This window comes from Gymnoscopelus microlampas (assembly GCF_963454915.1).
Source record: "Gymnoscopelus microlampas genome assembly, chromosome: 6".
Lineage (NCBI taxonomy): Eukaryota > Metazoa > Chordata > Actinopteri > Myctophiformes > Myctophidae > Gymnoscopelus > Gymnoscopelus microlampas.
Genome location: NC_139943.1, coordinates 10,386,604 through 10,407,125, shown reverse-complemented (window position 1 = coordinate 10,407,125; position 20,522 = coordinate 10,386,604). Strand labels below are relative to the sequence as shown.

The window sequence follows — 20,522 nt, the reverse complement described above, 5'->3', positions numbered from 1 at the left end:
TATAACTCAGTCTCAGTGGAAAAGGCTGGGAAGAACGAGGCAACACGTACCAACTATCCTCATTTTCTTCAAGTTTGTTTGTTGGAAAAAGGTCTTGACAAACGGATAGCAATTTTAATTGAGACAGAATTGATTTGTGGTTGACATGATACTTACATCAAGTTGGAACTGGAAGTGCACATGGCTGTGTTACGTTAGGCAGTTGATTTGGTTTTCTATCTATGTGAATGGAAGCCATGCTTAGTGTTGATGAAAGTCGAAAGTTATAGACTTATACTCATTTTGTTTGTTCTATTGCAGTGTTGCTGTTTCCCAGGCTTTTGAATGTCATCAGCTTGACTGCCAGGCCATAATGCTGGAAATACAGATTTTGAAGGTAAAAAAAAATATATATTTTGATACAAATTGTCACTGCACATGTTCACAACCATTCCACATAGTGTGTGTGTGTGTGTGTGTGTGTGTGTGTGTGTGTGTGTGTGTGTGTGTGTGTGTAATATGTAATATGTGTCTGACACTCATTGGAACTGTTTTTATGTATTTTAAATAATGTCTATACAGGCAATGTAGATGTTGCTTTCCAAAATACCCTTGGTGTTATAGGACACTGCAGCATTCTTTTTGGACCTGCAATTAACCAGATTTAGTTTCAAACTGAATTCTGGGAATCAGTTCCAAAAGACGACATAGCTACTCCCAAAAAAGACTACTAAAATGGATGTGATGACTTTAATCACTGATCTGTTTTGGAGCTGCAATTAACCAGATTTAGTTTCAAACTAAATTCTGCAAATCACAGTTCTAAAAGACAATATACCTACTGCCAAAAAACACTACTAAAATGGATGTTATGACTTTAATCACTGATCTGTGATTTACAGTACTATTACTTGTATGTGACTGATCCTCTAATTGTTGCTGGGCCAGTAATTGGGTTCTAATTGAATTGAAATGATGATATTTGTCCTCATCTACAGGTTGAGAATCCCTCCTGCCTCTGGGGTAGAATTGTCAAGGGTCTGACAGAAGGGGACACTTCTGCGAGATATGGCGACTTGCAAGTGAAAATGAATCTCCTGTATCACAACGTCAACCAAGACGTGCAGAGGACGTTAAAACTAATGTCTGTAGAGGAAGGGCAGGTACAAGGATGTCATTCTGTGTAACATAAACGTATTTAAGACAACCTTTTATGAATCGGACATGGTGGCAATAGGCTCTATTCACAGCAGCCATGGTATGAAGAAATTCACAGGTGTTGGCAATGATACTAATGAAGGCTCTGTTCCATTCATGGTCAAACAGAGTCAGGGTGCTGATGTTGTGCATGTTGGCTCACTGGAAACACTCTGCTGCTACACCAGTGGGTCTAAAGTTGGGATCCAGGGACCCTCATGGGCTTCCAAATGGTCCCTTACGGGTGTTTAACGGTCCATTTGGTTCCATTTGTACACTCTCAGAGTTATGGGGGTCGTGTAAACCACTGTGCTACACTACATGGAACAGAGCCTTCATTGGTATCATTGGTAACACCTGTGAAGGAAGTGATAATATGGCTGCTGTGCATAGAGCCTATCGGAACTGCCCATATTACGATTATATCTTATTTTTTTATCAACACTCTAGAATAATCTCAAGGTACAACAATGTCACTGCCTTCAGTGTTGCTATCAGCTGTATTGTATGTGATAATTAACTCCCATGAACCCTTTAACCTGGGAACCATGAAATGGGAATCCAAGCTCAGCTGTCCCATCCCAGTATAAACCTTTAGTATTGAATCACCAGCTCAAGAGCTTATAATGGTGAAGAAATTAAAATAAATGTGTAGTGTAGCTTTAAACGGGGCCAGATATCACCACCAGCCCTTTTTATTCATCCTCAGATCTGCGTGGTGTACTGGTCGTCCGTGAGGAACTGGTGCAGGGCCGTGGTGGAGTCCATCAACCTGAACACTGACCAAAAGCATGCCATGTGCTACCTGGTAGACCATGGAACATACATCAGTGTCAAGTGTGATGAGTAAGTAACCATATTTCCCTGCCGTATATACATTTTTTTTTAGATGTGTGCCATTTTGACACCTTTGCAAAGGTTTGCAGTGCATGACTCTTGTATGCAAAGAATAACAATGTTCCTTCCCACCCATTTCAATTCATCAGGCTTCGCACTCCTGTGGAGAAAGTCCTGCAGCTGCCCTTCTGGGTAAAGAAGTTCCACCTTTCTGGACTTCATCCCACAACACTGCAGGTGTCCTTGGATGGACTGAAAGCTGAACTCATGTAAGACATGGCAATTGTTATAACCCCCACAATGTCAGATTAAACATGACATTCAGATAACGCTCAGATGTTTCTTTCTTTCATGACATTGTGTAAATAACCAGTATGCCGATCGCACTTAAAGGTCATGCTAAGTGATCGTTTGATTAGATTGAATCCACCTGCAACTCACCCACTGATTATATTCAGCCTTAAGCAATGCACCTTGGCACTTTGGCACTGGAGAATAACTTCTGTCACCATGCCCTTACCTATCACACCGTTGACTGTGCTTTCCCCTAAATTAGGGCCCTAAGTCGTCTTCATCATGCTTGTGGAGATGTACAGTTCTGCATATTTCAAGCATGGTCTTGCAATGCAGAGTTGAAATTAATTCTGTTTATTTGGCCATTGTTAACAAGCATGTTTATTTCTGTCCAGACCATCCACCCAGTGGGACATGTCTGCAACACGCTATCTTCACAACCTCTTACAAGGTTTGCCTTTTATTCCTTATTGCTACAGTACATAAATGATAGATGTATAATACTCTGTTGCATACATCAGGCCCTGGTGTTTGCAGTCTAGCTGATGCTGCCCTAGCAAGTGACCTGTAAAAAAACACACATCAACACACTCCTTTGTTGGATGGATATGTTTCAGTATGATTGGAAAACCAGTCAGCTTGAAAATGGAGTGCTAGTTTTTTTCCGAGTTCACCTCCCGCGCAGGCGGCAGTTGAACATTGCTACTGTACATTGCTACTGTATTGAAAAGTGTTTTCAATACTGTATTGCTACTGTATTGAAAAGAGGATAAGGGAAAACACAGTATTGTAAAACATTTTTTAAATAAAATACTGGATTTGTTTAAGAGAAATATTTAAAACCTAGTATTGTGATTCGTATCTGGAGTTGAGTGAATCGTTAAATGCCTACTCGGCACAGCGACTCACTCGCCTAAGCCCGCTCGACTGTGCCTCTCGTGGCTCAAGTCCCCCTCAGGCGGCGTGCCTCCATCGGTGAAAACGAGTGCACTGACTGGTTTTCCAATCGGATACATCTAGTCAAGAGAATGCAATACGTATTGGTATCACATACTGGTACAATAATGTATTTGACACAATATTAAGCACTAACTTTTTCCCCTCTTTTTTTTGCTTGTGCTGATACTTGTCTGTTAATTATTCTGAAGCTTCTACCCAGACTGAGGCAGTGTTGCATGAAACACAGGCTGATTCTACTGCCATTGAGCTCTACTTGACCATCAAGGATGTCAAAGTAAAGTATTGCACACATTTAGGGCTGCACCTATCGACTATTTGCTATCGATAACTTTTTTGATTAATGGAATAATGCAGAAGCACAGACCTTCTTAATGTGTGTGTGTGTGTGTATATATATATATATATATATAAATAAAATATACTGCATTATATATTGTTTATATCAACAAATCAATTAATCTCTTATACTTTGGCACACAACGCTGAAAGTGGCTGATCTACAAACTCTTATAAATCGTCTGTCTTTACTATTTTGTAATCTATTGACATTTTAGGAATGTTGTTGCCTATCCCTATATTATAATCAATTAAACAATACAGCTGTTTTTCTTTTCATTTATTCTAGCCATCTTATCAGGAAGTAATGTGTGTATCTTATCTTATGTGGCTCTGTCTCTCTGTGCTCAAAATCGCTTCTGCCCGGTTCTCCTCAGTGGCTGGAGCAATTGATCTGCATTTGCACACAGCCATTGACCATTATTACCAGGTGCACGGAACACCGAAGCCCGTTTTTCGCTTTCCCCAAATGTCAGCTGTTTGTTAGCGTTTTTGTTTTCGCTGGCTCCCGGGTTGCCAAATCATTTGCGTCAAACAAGCGTATTGCCACATCCGTGAAACAAGCGGACCATGACGCGCACGTGGTGCTCATATCCCCCGACGGCTATGGTCTAGTGTAGCTAATTACCGAAAAGAATGGAAAACTATTAGTACTTTACTGGAGTTGAGAACCACTGATCTCTGGGATTCCCCTCCATAGTGATACTAAAAACCTTACCAATTGTGATGTGTGTGTGCATTTCAAAAGCAATAGGCTCTATGCACAGCAGCCATATTGGAAAGACATTTGGCCTTTTCCTTACTTCCTTCACAGGTTTTACCAATGATACTAATTAAGGCTCTGTTCCATTTAGTGTAGCACAGTGGACCCCCATAACTCTGTGAGAGTGTACAAATGGAACCAAATGGACCCGTAAGGGTCCATTTGGTTCCATTTGTACACTCTCAGAGTTACACACCCGTAAAGGGCCATCTGGTGTAGTGTTTCCAGTGAGCCAACATGCACAATATCAGCACGCTGACTCTGTTTGAACAGAATGGAACAGAGCCTTCATTAGTGTCATTGGTAACACCTGTGAAGGAAGTGTGGAAGCGGCCCAATTTCTTTCCAATATGGCTACTGTGCATAGAGCCTATCCACTTCCTTTCTTCCCCCTTCCAGATCTATGTGAATGATGAGCTCGTTGCCAAGAAGTTTGCATATTACTCCAGGGATATGGTCAACGGCAACACCAGCAACCAGGACTACAAGTCGCCCGCCTTTCTGACCCACGACATCTACTGCGATACCAAGACGTTCCTCTCCAACAACCGCTGCCCCGTCAGACCATCCTCACCCATCACTCCACTCAGACACGGTGCCTGTCATGATCATGAAACTCTACTCGACGATTAATTGTCTCTCAAATTATAGCGATTGTGTTTAATCCACCTATACCTCTTTGCCAAAAATAGCAGATCTACAAGCTCACAACGCCTCGCGCTGCGAGGCGTTGTGAGCTTGTAGATCTGCTATTTTTGGCTAAAGTTCTCCTCAGAAAAGGGATGTTAGGGTTCAAGTGGTTAAGGTAAAAAAATATCATACCACACAAAGATTTGGCGGACCCCCTATAGTAGCTCTGAGGACGCCCTAGGGGTCCCGGACACCCTGTTGAAGACCCCTGGTTTAATCCATTCAATCCGGGAACGCATCTGTGTCATTTTAGATTTGAGCTATAACCATTATTTTATACTTTGGCTTATCAAAAATAGCAGATCTACAAGCTCATAGCGCGGCACAGAGTGCTGCGCTATGAGCTTGTAGATCTGCTATTTTTGAAAGAGCTTGAACATTTGTGCAAATCTTTGAATATGTATTTTTTTTTTTAAAGCCAACATTTGTAACTCAAAGGTCCCCGGAACAAAATATTTTACAAATGTTCGCTTTAAAATATATACATTAAAAGATGATTAAAAAAATAGCAGATCTACAAGCTCCGAGCTTGTATACCTGCCTATTTTTGAATAGCCAAAATAATCTAAAATGAAACAGACGGATACTTTTTTTTGTGTTTGTGGCATTGAATGTGGTATTGAATGTTGCAACATTTCTGTTTGGCTTTGCGGCTTCTTAAAATAAAAGTTGCACAGAACAACTGAAATATACAATGAAAATGTATGGCTTTTTGAGAATAGTTGAGTTAGAAAATGTACAATTCTGTAGAAATTGGGACAGGCCTACTCATGGTAGCCCATCTAGAGTTAAATGAGACTGGATGACATTGCATGATTTGGTAGTGATGGTTTGGGAGTTATACAAGTTGAATCTTTATTTATCCTCAGCAAATGGAAAGATGACAGTTCCCAGCTCAGGACCATGGGACTTGATGAATTCCATATTGCGAGAGGTGAGGTATATCGCTGATTTCATAGCTTTTCTAAGAACTTCTGCAGTTATCAATATCTCAAAATGCGGTTATGTTTTTTCAGAAGAGCCCGGAGAAAAACACACAGTCCTCCGGGAGGCCCATGGATCCAAGGAAAGTATTGGCTAGCACATCTCCGAAGAATGCAGCCAACAATGCTTCTGGCATTGAGAGGTGACATTTACTACTCTTTACTAGTCTAATATACCAGTGGTTCTCAACCTGTGATCCGGGTCCCCACATGATTTTAATACCTCAAAAGAAAAAGACAATTCCTGCATCAAAAGTAATCAACAATCTATACTCTGTCTATAAAAACTGAAACATTGGTCAAATAATATAATGGAGGTAAAAATTGTGAAAATAGCCGATCTACAAGCTCACAAGTTGTGAGCCTATTTTTTTTTTACAATATTTATCTGTGCAACCAAGTCAAACAAAATCTAATGCCTCAACTCCTTATCAGGGTGGGGTACCCCACTGAGACAGTATATTCATACCCCACCCAGTTTATTCTTTTGGGGGGTCACGGCCTGAAAAGGTTGAGAACCCATGCTATACAATACTTGTTTTTCTTCATGATCTACACTGGGCAATAATGTTTGTGTCACGCGTGTACTATATGTTCCAAGGCTTGGTGTTTATCATTTGTTTCACTTGGTGTTTATCAGTGATGGTTCAGAGGCTGCCGACACTGACGCGTCCCTGGTAGCTGCTCTGACCAATAACCTGAATATATTTAGGTACAGTAAATCTGATCTTGATTTCACGTTTTTTACCTCTTATATGCATTCTTCATGCTGGAAACAAAACCATGAATTTTATCTTCTACACAGATTGTTCAGGTTTTTGACCGGATCAGGTCGGCAGCAGGCAGTTCCCAATGTAAGTTTGTGTAGAATTAATTCTGTATATTAAAAGGGTATAATGTATAATTTAAGTGGGGGTGGGTTCCTGGAAGTTTAAGATGGATACATCGAAAAACGTTGTTTGCGGGTCTAGGATTAATTGAACGTTTTTGTTTGAGGTTCTAGCAATAAAGCCGTAACAAGGGATTTTCATTCATTACAAAAATATATAAGTTAAGCTCTTAAATCACTGAATTTCTTCTAGACAAATTTGAATGGGGAGCTGGATGGAGAACTGGATGAAAGCATGACACAGGACAGTGCAGCGGTGAATGAGGGAAGGACTGTCACTGCCACACAACGCATGCCTGCAGCTCCCTGGTAAGATGAGAGAAAAGTGAAGTGAACGGGGACACAAGTTATAGGGATTTATTACTACTGTAAATTTGAGAAATCTCTGTTTGTACTAAGGTGGTGCTCAAGCATATTTGTCTTTTCAGCCATGAAGAAGGCGATGGCCTGCTAGACAATCGAGGACATGGCTCCCCTTTACCCTTGCTCAGCAATCCCGTGGAATCTCTGATGGCTGAATTGCAAGATGCCAAAGCTGAGTAGGTTCACGTTTGCATTGTTTTCACGCTTCTCCTCAATAGGTTTTTTCACAGTAGTACCTTTAACCCATTAAGACCTGGAACTGTGTCATATTTAGATTTGAGCTGAAAAGCATTCTTTTACACTTTGGGCTATTCAAAAATAGCAGATCTACAAGCTCATAGCGCGGCACCGAGCTTGTATATCTGCTATTTTTGAAAAAGCGTGAAAATGTGTGCAAATCTTTGAATATATATATATTTTTAAAGCGAACATTTTTAACTCAAATCTTTGCTTCTGGGGGGTCCCTGGAACAACATATTTTGATGGGGGTCCGTGGCCAAATACATATCATTTTGGGGGTCCTTGACATGAAAAAGATTGAGCACCACTGATATAGAAACATACGTTTTTCAGAAAACTGTTGAGATTTAGGAGACACGTAGAATCGGCTTCAGGTCTCAATGGGTAAAAAATTATAATAATAATAAGGGGGTTGATTGATACTGACCTAGACACCCACTGTAGTGAATCTATTCTCATTTCAGAAGTCTTCACCAGAGACCAGAGTCTCCAACACCCAGCTGTGTGTCTATGAAGAGTGACCTGTCGAAGGATGACCCTATGTCTGTGAAGAGTGACCTGTCGAAGGATGACCCCATGTCTGTGAAGAGTGACCTGTCGAAGGATGACCCTATGTGCTCCAGTAATGACCCTGGACCTCCAGACACAAAGTAAGATCACTAATCATTGTGAACTTCAACTGGAAGTTGAAGTAAACCCAGACTGGTTCATTTTGTCGATAGGCAATGAGAAAGGGGCGCATAATCTCTACCAGGCTGGGTGCCCCACCCTAAATCTTTGCCCAAATATGGGGTTTTCCTCTCGGATCCAGACTGGGCTGCCGTACTGACGTCATATTGATCGGTCTTGCTCAAATATGGAGTTGCGTAGTCCCTGTTGTCATTTGGAGGCCAGTCTAAAACCATTTTAAGACTCATGTGCCATCAGTCACCTACCCTGGCGCCCCTCCCAGTTTCCCAGTCCCCGACTGGCTACTATTTCCATCCAGCTGGACATTACGTGATACCCAGAGAGGACAGACCCCCGGTACCCTTTTAGTTTAGTGCAGTGGTTCTCAGCCTTTTCAGGCAGTGACCTGGGGAACTGGGAACCCCCCTCCCCCACCCTGACAAGTACTTGGAATTGTAGGAGTAGAGGCATTACATTTAGTTTAACTCGGTTCCACAGATAATTATTGTGAAAATAGGCAAACTACAAGCTCACATTGCCTCTCACTCCGCGGCGTTGTGGGCTTGTAGATCGGCTAATGTTTGCCCCCTATGTAATATTTGACAATTTGGTATTTAAAAGATCTTAACTCTCTCAGTGCCAATGAAATAAAAAAATGTGTTCATACTGTGCCAGCAATTTTTTTTTGTTCAAAGTAAAACAAAAGTGCTTAGGAAGCGAGATACAGCCTTTTTCAGTTATAAGTTAAACAAGGAGTGGATGGAGCTGCAAATCTTCAGATAATGATATCTTGGGTTCTGAAAGTTTTTTTCCCAAAAAAATAAAACTGAGGGCATTCATAAAAAACTCGGGATATCTCGTTGTGTGGCACTGAGTTAAAGTCCTTAAATTGTCACTTTAGAAATGTGCGGATACCGTGTGTATACACTTATACTGTATGTTGGTTTGTTTACTGTTGAGTGAGAAAACTATGTTGGACATAATTAAGCTAATCACCTGGGGGCCCCAATATAATTTGGGGACCCACAGGTTGAGAACCACTGGTTTAGTGGGTCTGTCTTTGCCCTGCTCACATCAATGTCAGCTTTGTCACCCCTAAACAGTTTGTGTTCAAGTGGCACTTCCGGTTGGAAACTGATGAAGACTGTATATCCAACACCACATGAAAGCATGTTCCAATAGGTTTGACAATTCGGCCTATTTGAAATGGATAGGACAACAATATTGGTTCTTTCACAAAATAATGTACACATTGAGATTAATGGCTGTATAATAACTAATAATAACTTTAAGTGGGTAATGGTAAATAACGGAACAGATAGAACAGTCAGGTAAGTTCAGGAAATAACTATAATACAGCTTTTAAAACCAGGAAAAGACACATTTTGCCATATTACTGATTGAATACTTTACAGTTTGCAAATAGTACAGTGGTACGATTATACAATGGGATAACGCAAAAACCTAAGGGCTTGTTTCCATTGTGGTCCTGTAAACAAATTATGATATCCACATTTCCAGAAGATATGTAGTCTCATATTTTACCAATACAATATTGATATATTGGCCAACCCTTATAGTCTTGACTCTCAACGTTCTGTCTTGGTTTCCGACAATTTATAAGTTGGGTGGGCTTTATTAGATGTTTAAAATCATGCACACTAACCCAATTTCTAAACCACCTGCTCCCCAGCATTCCCACCAACCTAGTTGAAAGCCTGTCTGGAGAGGTGTACGTAAAGCCAAGCTCTGAGGACGTGTACGCCTGTGCACGGTAAGCTCACACTATTGTATGAAGTGGACAGAAAGGTCTCAGAGTAAGCTAAAAGAATGTAATGACAAATATAAAAAAAATAAACAAAATGTATGTTGTAAGATTTCATACTGCTTAATTGCATTTTTATTTTCTATTTGTATTTAGATTATAGTGATTGTAAAGTTGATGTAATTAATGTTTTTGTTAAAATGTTCGTCCGTGTCGGACCCCAGGAAGACTAGCTTTTGTCATGGCAAAAGCTAATGGGGATTCTAATACAATAAATCCACACTTACAAAATCATTGACATAAAACTCTTTTTAACGCTTTTTTCTGACAATATTGACAATCTAGAGGACTTTTGAAATACTGAGTAATGTATGTTGGAATGGAAACAAATTTCAGACATATTTTTACTTTGGATTTCAGACTTGCCGAGTGGCTAAATCCAGCTCCTCTGAATCCTCCAGACTCTGAAGATACAGACTCAACAGATGATGGTGTAAGTACTCTCTCCGTCATCATAAATACATCACTTTCAGTACATAAACTAAACCGGCACAATGTGCATTGTAACGTTAACCACTTAAAACCTTTATACTTAGTCGAACGAGGAATAGCAAACCTAGACTGTTTACATGCTCACAACACGCTGCATTGCAGATTTTCTTTCACTTTTGTTTTTTGCCAGACCCAGCTCCCCCATGAGGCTATGTCGGTCGGTCGGTTGGTCGGTCTGTCCCTCTTTCGGCCGATCTACACCAGAATTTTCAAAGCGAGCATATGCGTGGTGCGTACAGCGCGTTTGTTTAGATCCAAGTGATTATCAATGATAGCGGCTACACCAGGCGCGCGGATACGCGAGTCGCACATATGCAGACTTTTAAACTAGGACTGGATCTAAAAGTGCGCGTACAGTATAAGCGCGTGTGTGCATCGTGTGTGCATCGTGTGTGCGTGTGTGCGAAAAAAGTCTGGTGTGTTTCCACAGTTTTCCTCTTCCTCTGTCCCTCTTTTCCTCAGCACACACGACACGTCATGCGAAGTCCGGCCATTCAGATTTCAACCACTAGGGGTCTGGCAGTACCAGGTCTCCTGGTTCCCTTGTTTACCATTTAAATCTATTTTAAATATTGCCCCCCCCCCCAAAAAAAAATGGGGATCTGCAAGCTTACAACACATTGCATCGTGGCACGTGGTGAGCTTGTAGATTGGCTATTTTCGAATAGAAGATATTGGCCTGTAATAACATGGGGCGGGGGGGGGGGGTTAATGTGTCCACCTCCAGGTTGGGTTAAAGTTGTTAAATGATGATGTGTCCTCCACCTCCAGATTGTTCCCACTGAGCCCAGCAGCAACGATGTGTTGGTACATTCCGTCCTCACTGTGGACCCCTGCACCAGTCTGGCCAACGCTCCCATCACGGACATTGTCCGCAGGGTAAAAGAAGACTCATTTTGCATGTGACTTCCTTCTATGCTTTTTTTTATTTGACTTATTTCTAAGTTCAAACTAGCTAATGCCGTGTGCTTGTGTGTTGGCACGCACCCCTCTCTGTTCAGATCCTGACAAGAAAGAAGTATGCTGGCCCATCTGTGTCTGAGAGCTACTGCTGGCCAGCAGTGGCCCGCGGCTGTGACACCATGCTGATATCCAACACTGCAGATGACCCCATGAACTACATCCCACCTTTCCTTGCCCACGTGCAGCTTTCCACTCTCTACAGCACACTCACTCACAAAGCAGGAGTGAGCACATACTCTTTTCACAATCTGTCCTTCATGCAGATAGCACATTGAACACCAAATGTTCTTGTCAAATAGGCATAACTGTACCAGTGTTAATTTTGTCTTAAACTATGACGAAAAATGTTCGTCGACTACCTTTTTTCACTGACGAAAACTAAATAAAAACCACAACGATAACTAAAACTGAGACTAAATATATTGACAATTTCATCAACAAATAAAAACTAGACTAAATGTTAGGGAGGTACTAGTGGAGAAGAGATCCAGTAGAATTAAAAGACAAGTCATTTTACTTTTGGTTGCGCTCGGGTTTTGCGCTCTGAAAATAGCAGATCTACAAGCTCACAACGCGTTGTGCTGCGACTTGTCGCAAGCTTGTAGATCGGCTATTTTCAGCATGCAACCAAGTGTAAAATCAGCCATTACGACGCCATCAAGGCTCCGCCAAAATACACTTTAGTCGACTAAATCAACTGTAGATTTAGTCGACTAAAAGTAGACAAAAACGAAAACATTTCTGGTGACTAAAATATGACAAACTAAATGGAATTCTATTCAAAAGACTATGACTAAAACTACTCACTGAACACTGAACTCTACTCCATGATGTTTCCCGAAAGTGTCATACTCGTATCTCATTCAGGCTCCCGTAGCTTCAGTTGATTGGCACTGCAACAGATTTAAACCGGAAACAGTCATGTGTGTAAAGCCCTCGTGTGCATTTAACTCTTGTGTTCAAATCGGTGTAACCAAATGTACCCGTGAAGCCGAGCTACAAGCTTATGGCGCATCACTTTGCGATGTGCTGTGACCTTCTAGATTTGTTGAGTGCTTGTACATCTGTTGTGCAGATCTGCCATTTTTTATTTTGAGTCACGAGTGTGTTGATCGGCGTTGTACATCGTCGCTAATAGGCTATAATCAATTATGTCACGTCACTATATTCATTCAGAACCATCGTCGGCATCGTGATGCATCTTGTAATCAATAATTGTACATGTCTGGTTTGTAGTTTTTGTCCTTTAGATATCTACTACCGACAATTATCTGTATATTATATGGACAATTGTATTTATATTATATTACATTATATTTGTATAGTACTATTTATTCCTGCTTCTTAACTTCTGTAACCTTTTGTCCTGTGTTGTCCACCAGCCTCTTGCAGTGATTTTGTGTCATGGCTGGGAAAAGGCCCAGACGGTATATGACCTTCTGGAGGAGAGTCGCGCTACACAGTCCCTCCAGCCCGTGGTTCTATTAGTGGGTGTGGGCAAAGACGAAGGCACGGCGACCAAGATTCCTAGAAACTGTAAGATTATCTGCGTGTCTGTCTGTTTACATTTACACACACATACACCACAGTCCACATGTAGCCAAAATGTTTAATCCAAATCCAGTCTTTAAAGTAAAAAACAGCCTTTTTAGGGCAATGATTAACTTGCTTTTTCCAAGGCTGGAGTGATCTGCCATTGCCAGTAAAACTGACGGTGAACATGTCCACCACTTGGCTGCTATTCAGAATAATGCAAAAAAAGACAATCATTTGATATTAAAGTCCACATTTTTTTTTTATGCACATAAAGAAATGAATGGTTGTCTTTTATGTTTTTCTTTTTTATAACTGCCGTCGCTATTTTGGGCATGTCATAGGTTCAAAAGGTTTTTTCGAAAATAGAAGATCTACAAGCTCACAACATTCCACAAATCCACAAATCCTGCTCTGAGCAGCATTTGTGGACAAAGCCCTACACACTGTTAGGTTAGTCATAGACGCTAGATGGGAGCCTTACACTCCTACAGATGGACTGTTGGACACGCTGTCTGATGCATAATGCAGCCTCGACCATAACCCACAACTTACAGGTCCTAGCAGATGGCTGTGTATGTCCTTACTTGGAACAGAATTTCGGCATCAAACCCCATCTATATACGGTACCAGTTGATAAAAAATGCATGGCTGCCCCACCTCTGCTTTAAACGGGGGCTTTAAATGGGGGCGGCAGTGGCTCAGGGGTAGAGTGGCCGGGTAGAGTGAACTGGTAAACCGCAAGGTTCCCAGTTTGATCCCGGGCTGGGGCGCTCCCCTAGAGTTAGTGTCGAAGTGTCCTTGAGCAAGACGCTGAACCCCTAATTGCTCCCGATGAGCAGGTTGGTGCCTTGCATGGTTTCCTCCGCCATCGGTGTATGAATGTGTGTGTGAATGGGTTAATGGCACAATCAATATAAAGCACTTCGGATAGAAGCGCTATATAAATGCACCATTTATAAACCTTTGCATCCCTCATCCCCCCAGGCCAGGTGGTCGTGACCACACCCTTCAGCCTGGTCCGTCTGCTGGCCTGCCACTTGCGCTTGTTCCTGCGGCTCTGTCACCTGGTGCTGGATGAAGCAGACATGCTCTTCACCCAGGCACCAGATGAGGTGAGTATATCGAATAACGTTGTTCCATATTATGCTTGATATTGTGCATCTGTGTACTGTATTCTCAACTTTGTGGTTGATGTTATCAACCTTGTTGTGATCTTTCAGGGGGCTTAACAACTGCACCACATGGAAAAGGCCAGGTCCTTAGCCAAGACAGGATAATAGGCTCTATGCACAGCAGCCATTTTGAAGAGAAATTGAGCCTCTGCTTACTTCATTCACAGGTGTTACCAATGATACTAATTGAAGGGTCTGTTCCATTCTGGTCGAACAGAGTCAGGGTGCTGATATTGTGCATGTGGACTCACTGGAAAGATGCACCAGTGGGTCTCAAAGTGTGGTCCAGGGACCCTCATGATTCCTTGAGGGGGTTGTCACCTTAAAGGGTGTGTAACTCTGAGAGTGTACAAATGGAACCAAATGGACCCATAAGGGTCCATTTGGTTCCATTTCTACACTCTCGGAGTTATTAGGGTCCTTGAAATTAAAAGGTTTGAGAACCACTGTAGTGCATGAAATGGAACAGAGCCTTCATTAGTATCATTGATAATTCCTGTGAAGGAAGTAAGGAAGAGGCCCAATTTCTGTCCAATATGGCTGCTGTGCATAGAGCCTATAACACAAATAGGAAGAGAATCTGCACACAGTCAAACGAGTACAACGTTTTTACCTTTCTCAGGTCTTCGTCAGGAAGACCTACGAAAGGTCAAAACGTTTTACTCCATCTAATAAAGTAATTGGGAGTTTCAAAAATTCTCTTTGTATATTTGTCTTTTTATCCAGCACGGTGGATATAGATTTTTGGGTGTGTGCACTGTGCGCGCTCCTGAACTGACAAGAATAACCCAAGCCATTATCCTACCATCTTAGATGCACACCATCCTGCAGCACTTCCAGAAGGTGACGTCCAGCGAGGAGCGGGTCTTCTATCCCAAGCAGATCGTGGCTGTGGGGAAACACTGGAGCAGTCACATGGAGGGCCTGCTGAACACGTACATGACCTCTCCCTGTATAATCATCACCGTCAGGGAGGAGGCTGCACTCTATGGCAATGTGCACCAGGTCAGTCTGCCTTTGTCATGCTCCCCATTTATGAAGTTAACCCATTAAGACCTGAGGCGATTCTTAACAGTTTTTTGACAAAAATCTGAAAAAAAAATGTTTCAAGATTTAAAAAAAATAGCAGATCTACAAGCTCATAGCGCGGCACTCGGTGCCGCGCTATGAGCTTGTATATCTGCTATTTCTGAATAGCCATAGAAATCTAAAGTGACACAGATGCGTTCCAGGTCTTAATGGGTTCATTTACGGGAGAAACCCTGCATATTGTTGTTGCATATATTGTGATATTTATTTAGTTTATCCAACAAACAAAGTGCATTGCACCATTGTAACAGCCAACTAGTAACGAGTATGAATCTGGGTTTGTGATTCTTCTTTGACATTAACAGATGAACGTCCTGTGTCTTGAGAGCACCAAGATCACTGCGCTGGTAAACGCATTGGATTTCCACCCTGACGTAGGCCAGAAGACCCTCATAATCGGCAACTCTGCTAAGGAGGTTGAACACGTGTACAAGGTGGGGAAAGGCTTTAACTTACTGCACCGTGTCGATTGAAAAACATGTACTCTGTAACCACAGATGAGCATGGTACTCATGAAAGATACAGTAGGGGTGTTGCAGTAGGTTACATGTACCGGCGTTTTCTTTTTTTTTTTCACTTCAATTTTATATGAACAAAACGCATAAAACAAAAGACAAACAATATACATCACATTATGTTGCCAAACATCATCTTATATTATAATAAAATAAAATAGAAGAAAGGCACAAGTGCTGTTCAATGTTAATAAGAGATAGTACATGAAAGCTGTATATTTTTTGTTCAAAAGAATAAAAAAGTGGGAGCAACATTGATCAATAAAGTATTTGAACAGAAAGAAGGGGAAAAAAGGATCTTAGCTCATTCAATTCTTACAACAACCATATGTACCAGCGTTTTGGTGCTCATTCTGAATCAAATGGTTAATTATTCTACAAGTAAAAGGTGTACAGAACTAAACAACCTGGTATGCATATTTTGGGAATAAGTGACGATTTCCCAAATTGTTCAGTCTATCTTCAGTCTATCTTTGTGGTTCGTCATGCGAGGAAGTGTATGGGCTTGACTGGTAACACTTTTACTCTGTCTACTCTAAAATTAATATAAAGAATATTCTTTTGTTACTCCCTGAAACAGATGTTTTTTAGACGATGAAAGCTTTTTCATCGGGAGATTGACTCTCTGAGACCTGTCATAGAATAGAACACATTCACAATATGGAGATACTGCATATTCTATACATTAATATTTACTCCTGCAGCTACGTATCTGTTCAGTAGCATTACAGCTACTGATATGTAAATATTAAGGCAGCATTGAGACAAAACAAACTAGGACGGTGCTCTGTCCTCTGATGAAACTGACTAATTTTGTTTAGACACAAAACATAAACTTGCAGTAATGCTACGGCTAGCTTACTAGAAGGACTAGAATCAAGCATGAATATACCAATTAGATATTGGCAATTAAAGGACATAACTGCTGATTATCTACTGTGCCCAACTGCCCATTTACATTTCTGTGAATCCATTGCTTCCATTCTGCATTTTTCTTGTACTCTCAATAATATGACGCGTGCAATTTTTGCACCGGTTCCTGATAAACCATATCTGCTACTGTAGTACGCTAAGTCGGTATCATCGCATTCATTATCTCCTTCTGCTTGTTCTGCAGGCTGTAAGCAAGACATCTGCTTTCTGCCTGAGGGTCCACGAGGGGCTAACCCAGCATTTCGACTTTGTCATTCAGCAGTGGAGGAAGGAAATTGGACCAGGCACTCAAGTCATCTTGGGTAAATGGGAGCATAGTCCATCAATAGTTTGTACAGTATATAAACCTCAGTGAATGGAATTCAACAGTGCTGTCTTAGTTAACAAGTGAGACGTTTCTTTAAATGCTGGTATTGTGTAAGAACTGTGAAATGCTTTATTCCTGTTGGTTACTTAGCTTGTAACAAGATAATCTATACCTTGCATAATACTGTACAGTAACCATTAACCGCACATCCAACTGCGAACGCGGTAAGACGGTCATGTATGATCTGTGGTCTATTCCTTCTCTTTTGATCTGCAGTGACCACCACTGATTGCCTGAAGGCGCTGTGGGTCAGAGATGCAACGTGTGTCGTCCACTATGGCTTTCCCTCTTCCCCCAAACGTTTTGGCAGCTCCCTCTTCTGCATGTCGGGAAACTTCCGCAACCTCGCTGACAAAGTAAGATGTACTCGAGCAGCTTCAGCTAGATACTTTAAACCAGCGCTTCTCAACCAGTGGCCTGGGGACCACCAGTGGTTCTTGAGGAGTTTCCAGGTGGTCCCCAGCTAAATGATGGAGAGTTGGTAACCAAATGGACCCTTATAAATCTTTAACTCTTGAGAGTGGTTTCATTTTACACTCTCAAGAGTTAAGTTATTGTTAAACATCTGCATTACTTAATTTACAAGAAGTCTACACAATTAGAGAATAGGTTCTTTTGACAATTGTATCCAACAGCAACAAAATATTCTACGTTTTGGGTCTGAGAGTCTAAATCTCATCAAACGGTCGTCCGTGGCTCAAATGCTGAATAAATGATGGACCTTGATATGAAAAAGGTTGAAAACCACTGCTTTAAACTAGCTAATACCCCCGATCTACAAGCTCACACGAGTTGTAGATCTGCTTACTTTTGGCAAAATATCTTGATGGCTTCTTATTTTTCCAACATTGTTTTTTTTTTTTAAGACTGGTGAGAACACCACCGCTGCAAAGTCAATACTTCTCATAACCGAGATGGACGCCAGGCACATGGTGGGAGTGCTGCGCTACCTGAAGCGCTCGGACGCCCTGCTGCCTCCTGAGCTTCTGTCCTTTGCCGAGGGAGTCGTGCTGGCCAAGGAGCAGCAGAAGACCGACAGGCCCCTCTGCGGCTACCTGAAGAGCTTTGGCGTCTGTAGGTCAGTCGCAAGAAAACGACAAAACATGAATACATTGACGCATATCCAGAATTGGGACGTTTTGCAATCTTACTCATCTTACCCATTTTGTGCTAAATGAGTGTCATTCTTATAGAGCAGCAACTAGCTTAATGCCTTTTTGCATTTGAATTAACATTTACTGCACTAGGCGTTGCAAGTTTGTAGATGTATTTGGGGGATGCACATTTATGAAAACTTAAGCCTTTGACATGCCCAAAATAGGGGCGCCAGGGTTAAATGAATAAACAGTAAAGCTCTTAAGCTGATGAATTATTATGGCACAACCAACTGCTGTCAGTACGGATCAAAATCCGGATCATTGCAGATCTAGTGAAAGTGTGGATATTTCAAATAGATGTTAACATCCTGAACCTAAAGATAATGTATGTATTCTCCTTTTACAGGGACAGTCATGTCTGTCCAGATCGCCACTGGTTCAGTTCCGCAACTGATCAGTCACTGCTACCAGACTCTGGAACCATTACGGTGAGCCCTTGAGTTGGTTCCTCTTTTGTGCTAAACACTTTCACAACATGGCTCTGCACTAGGGTTCTAGCTGTCTATAAGGGGTCTAGCTGTCTATAAGAGGTTCTGTGTGTGTGCACACAGAATTAATCCAAACTTTGTATGCAATTGAATGATTTTTAATACCTTTTTAATGGCAATTGTTAAATATTACATAAGAAAGAGGCAAACATTGTGAAACTAACCGATCTACAAGCTTGTAGTTCGGCTGTTTTCACAATATTTATCCGTGGAACCTAGTCAAACTAAATGTAATGCCTACAATTCCAAGTGCTTGTCAGGGTGGGGGGTCCCCAGTTTAAATATGATTATTATGGGGGGCCGTGGCCTGAAAGGTTTGGGAACCCTTGCTCTAGATCAGGGGTCTTCAACAGGGGGTCCGGGACCCCTAGGGGGTCCTCAGAGTTGCTACAGGGGGTCCGCCAAATCTTTGTGTGATAGGATCATTGTTTTTTACATTAACCACTTGAACCCTAGCATCCCTATAAGGACAACTTTAGCCGAAAATAGCCGATCTACAAGCTCACAACGCCTCGCCGCGTTGTGAGCTTGTAGATCGGCTATTTTCGGCAAAGAGGGGAAAAAAGAGCACACCAAGTACAGAGTGAAAGTTTACTAAGTATTGATGGTTTAAGTCGTTAAATGTCAGAAAATACACATTAATATGAATCCAACATCTATGAAAAGCTTTAACCTGCAACACAATTTTATGTAATATATAGTGGGGGTCCCTGCTTCATCTCTCTCAGTTAGGGGGTCCTTGGCCTGAAAAGTTGAAGACCCCTGCTCTAGATTCTAGTCTACTAGGTTCACTAGAGAGACACGAGCATAATGTGGCATTTCTACTTTAATTTACCAGATGTTTTCACAGAAGTTGATGGTGATTTAAATGTCCAAAGTACATGTTTGGATTTATTTTTAATGCTTGTGTCTCCAAAAGGTTTTACCCCTCTACATCAAGACGGCTTCCGTTTTCTATGGGCGCATCGTGAAGAACCAGGACGACTGTTACGAGAGCCTGGCGTCAAAGATGGTCTCCTACTATGCTACCGAGAAACTTGTGGTCAAAGAAGTGGTGGACGGAGGTCTCTATGGAATGGAGGAGAAGGAGGTCTATCACAGGTTAGATGCAAAACACGACATAATTATTAATGAATTATCAGGTACATTCTCTAAATGGATTAAATACCTGGCTGAATTGAATAATTGTTGGGGCTATTGCTCATTGTCACCAGCTTAGCTGCTGTTAAGAGTTAAAGACGAGTTTAAACCTGCATTGTACAGAACAAGTCACTCAAACTCTTAAACCTGATTGTTAGGGATGGGTATCGTTAGGATTTTTACGAGTCCGGTTCCGGTTCCGGTTCTGCTTATCGGATCCGGTTCCTATCGGTTCCATATTTCGGTTCCAAAATGGTAAAAAAAATAAGAGGTCAAATGTTTATTTAATAGAGATGCACCGAATGGAAAATTCTTGGTCGAAACGAATACCGAATACAGGAAACACTTGGCCGAAACCGAATAGCCGGAAATTATTAATTAAAAAAATATATATATACATTTTTTTTAAAGTTTTTTGTACCATTGCTGCCATGGCTGTGCCTCTGTTGTAGAGCTACATGATTATGGCAAAACTTATCATAACTATAATGGGTCCATATTGAGATCAGTTATTTAAAACATTTATTTATTGTGTAGAATTATTGATTTACTATTGTATAGTAATAAAATACAATATGCCTAAAAACGTTACCCTGCCATATTCAAGAAATTAAAACAAATATTGAATAGCCTAGCAAAAGGCAT

The 20,522-nt window shown here is 41.3% G+C and overlaps 1 protein-coding gene across 1 annotated transcript in view; it reads left to right on the top strand.

The window, feature by feature from the left end:
• Window positions 1-352: 352 nt before the first annotated feature.
• tdrd12 (tudor domain containing 12) overlaps window positions 353-20,522 on the top strand; it is a gene marked incomplete at both ends in the record, with an annotated part of 35,574 nt that continues 15,404 nt past the window's right edge. Inside the window, 23 exons of the mRNA XM_084059428.1 lie at window positions 353-376; window positions 978-1,142; window positions 1,886-2,022; window positions 2,163-2,282; window positions 2,703-2,758; window positions 3,456-3,541; window positions 4,766-4,924; window positions 7,122-7,237; window positions 7,357-7,467; window positions 7,996-8,181; window positions 9,894-9,974; window positions 10,386-10,458; window positions 11,289-11,396; window positions 11,519-11,704; window positions 12,863-13,016; window positions 14,001-14,128; window positions 15,002-15,193; window positions 15,583-15,711; window positions 16,910-17,027; window positions 17,309-17,448; window positions 17,959-18,170; window positions 18,596-18,677; window positions 19,657-19,838. Coding sequence (XP_083915554.1) covers window positions 353-376; window positions 978-1,142; window positions 1,886-2,022; window positions 2,163-2,282; window positions 2,703-2,758; window positions 3,456-3,541; window positions 4,766-4,924; window positions 7,122-7,237; window positions 7,357-7,467; window positions 7,996-8,181; window positions 9,894-9,974; window positions 10,386-10,458; window positions 11,289-11,396; window positions 11,519-11,704; window positions 12,863-13,016; window positions 14,001-14,128; window positions 15,002-15,193; window positions 15,583-15,711; window positions 16,910-17,027; window positions 17,309-17,448; window positions 17,959-18,170; window positions 18,596-18,677; window positions 19,657-19,838 — 2,945 coding nt within the window. The remainder of the gene's footprint in view (window positions 377-977; window positions 1,143-1,885; window positions 2,023-2,162; window positions 2,283-2,702; window positions 2,759-3,455; window positions 3,542-4,765; window positions 4,925-7,121; window positions 7,238-7,356; window positions 7,468-7,995; window positions 8,182-9,893; window positions 9,975-10,385; window positions 10,459-11,288; window positions 11,397-11,518; window positions 11,705-12,862; window positions 13,017-14,000; window positions 14,129-15,001; window positions 15,194-15,582; window positions 15,712-16,909; window positions 17,028-17,308; window positions 17,449-17,958; window positions 18,171-18,595; window positions 18,678-19,656; window positions 19,839-20,522) is intronic.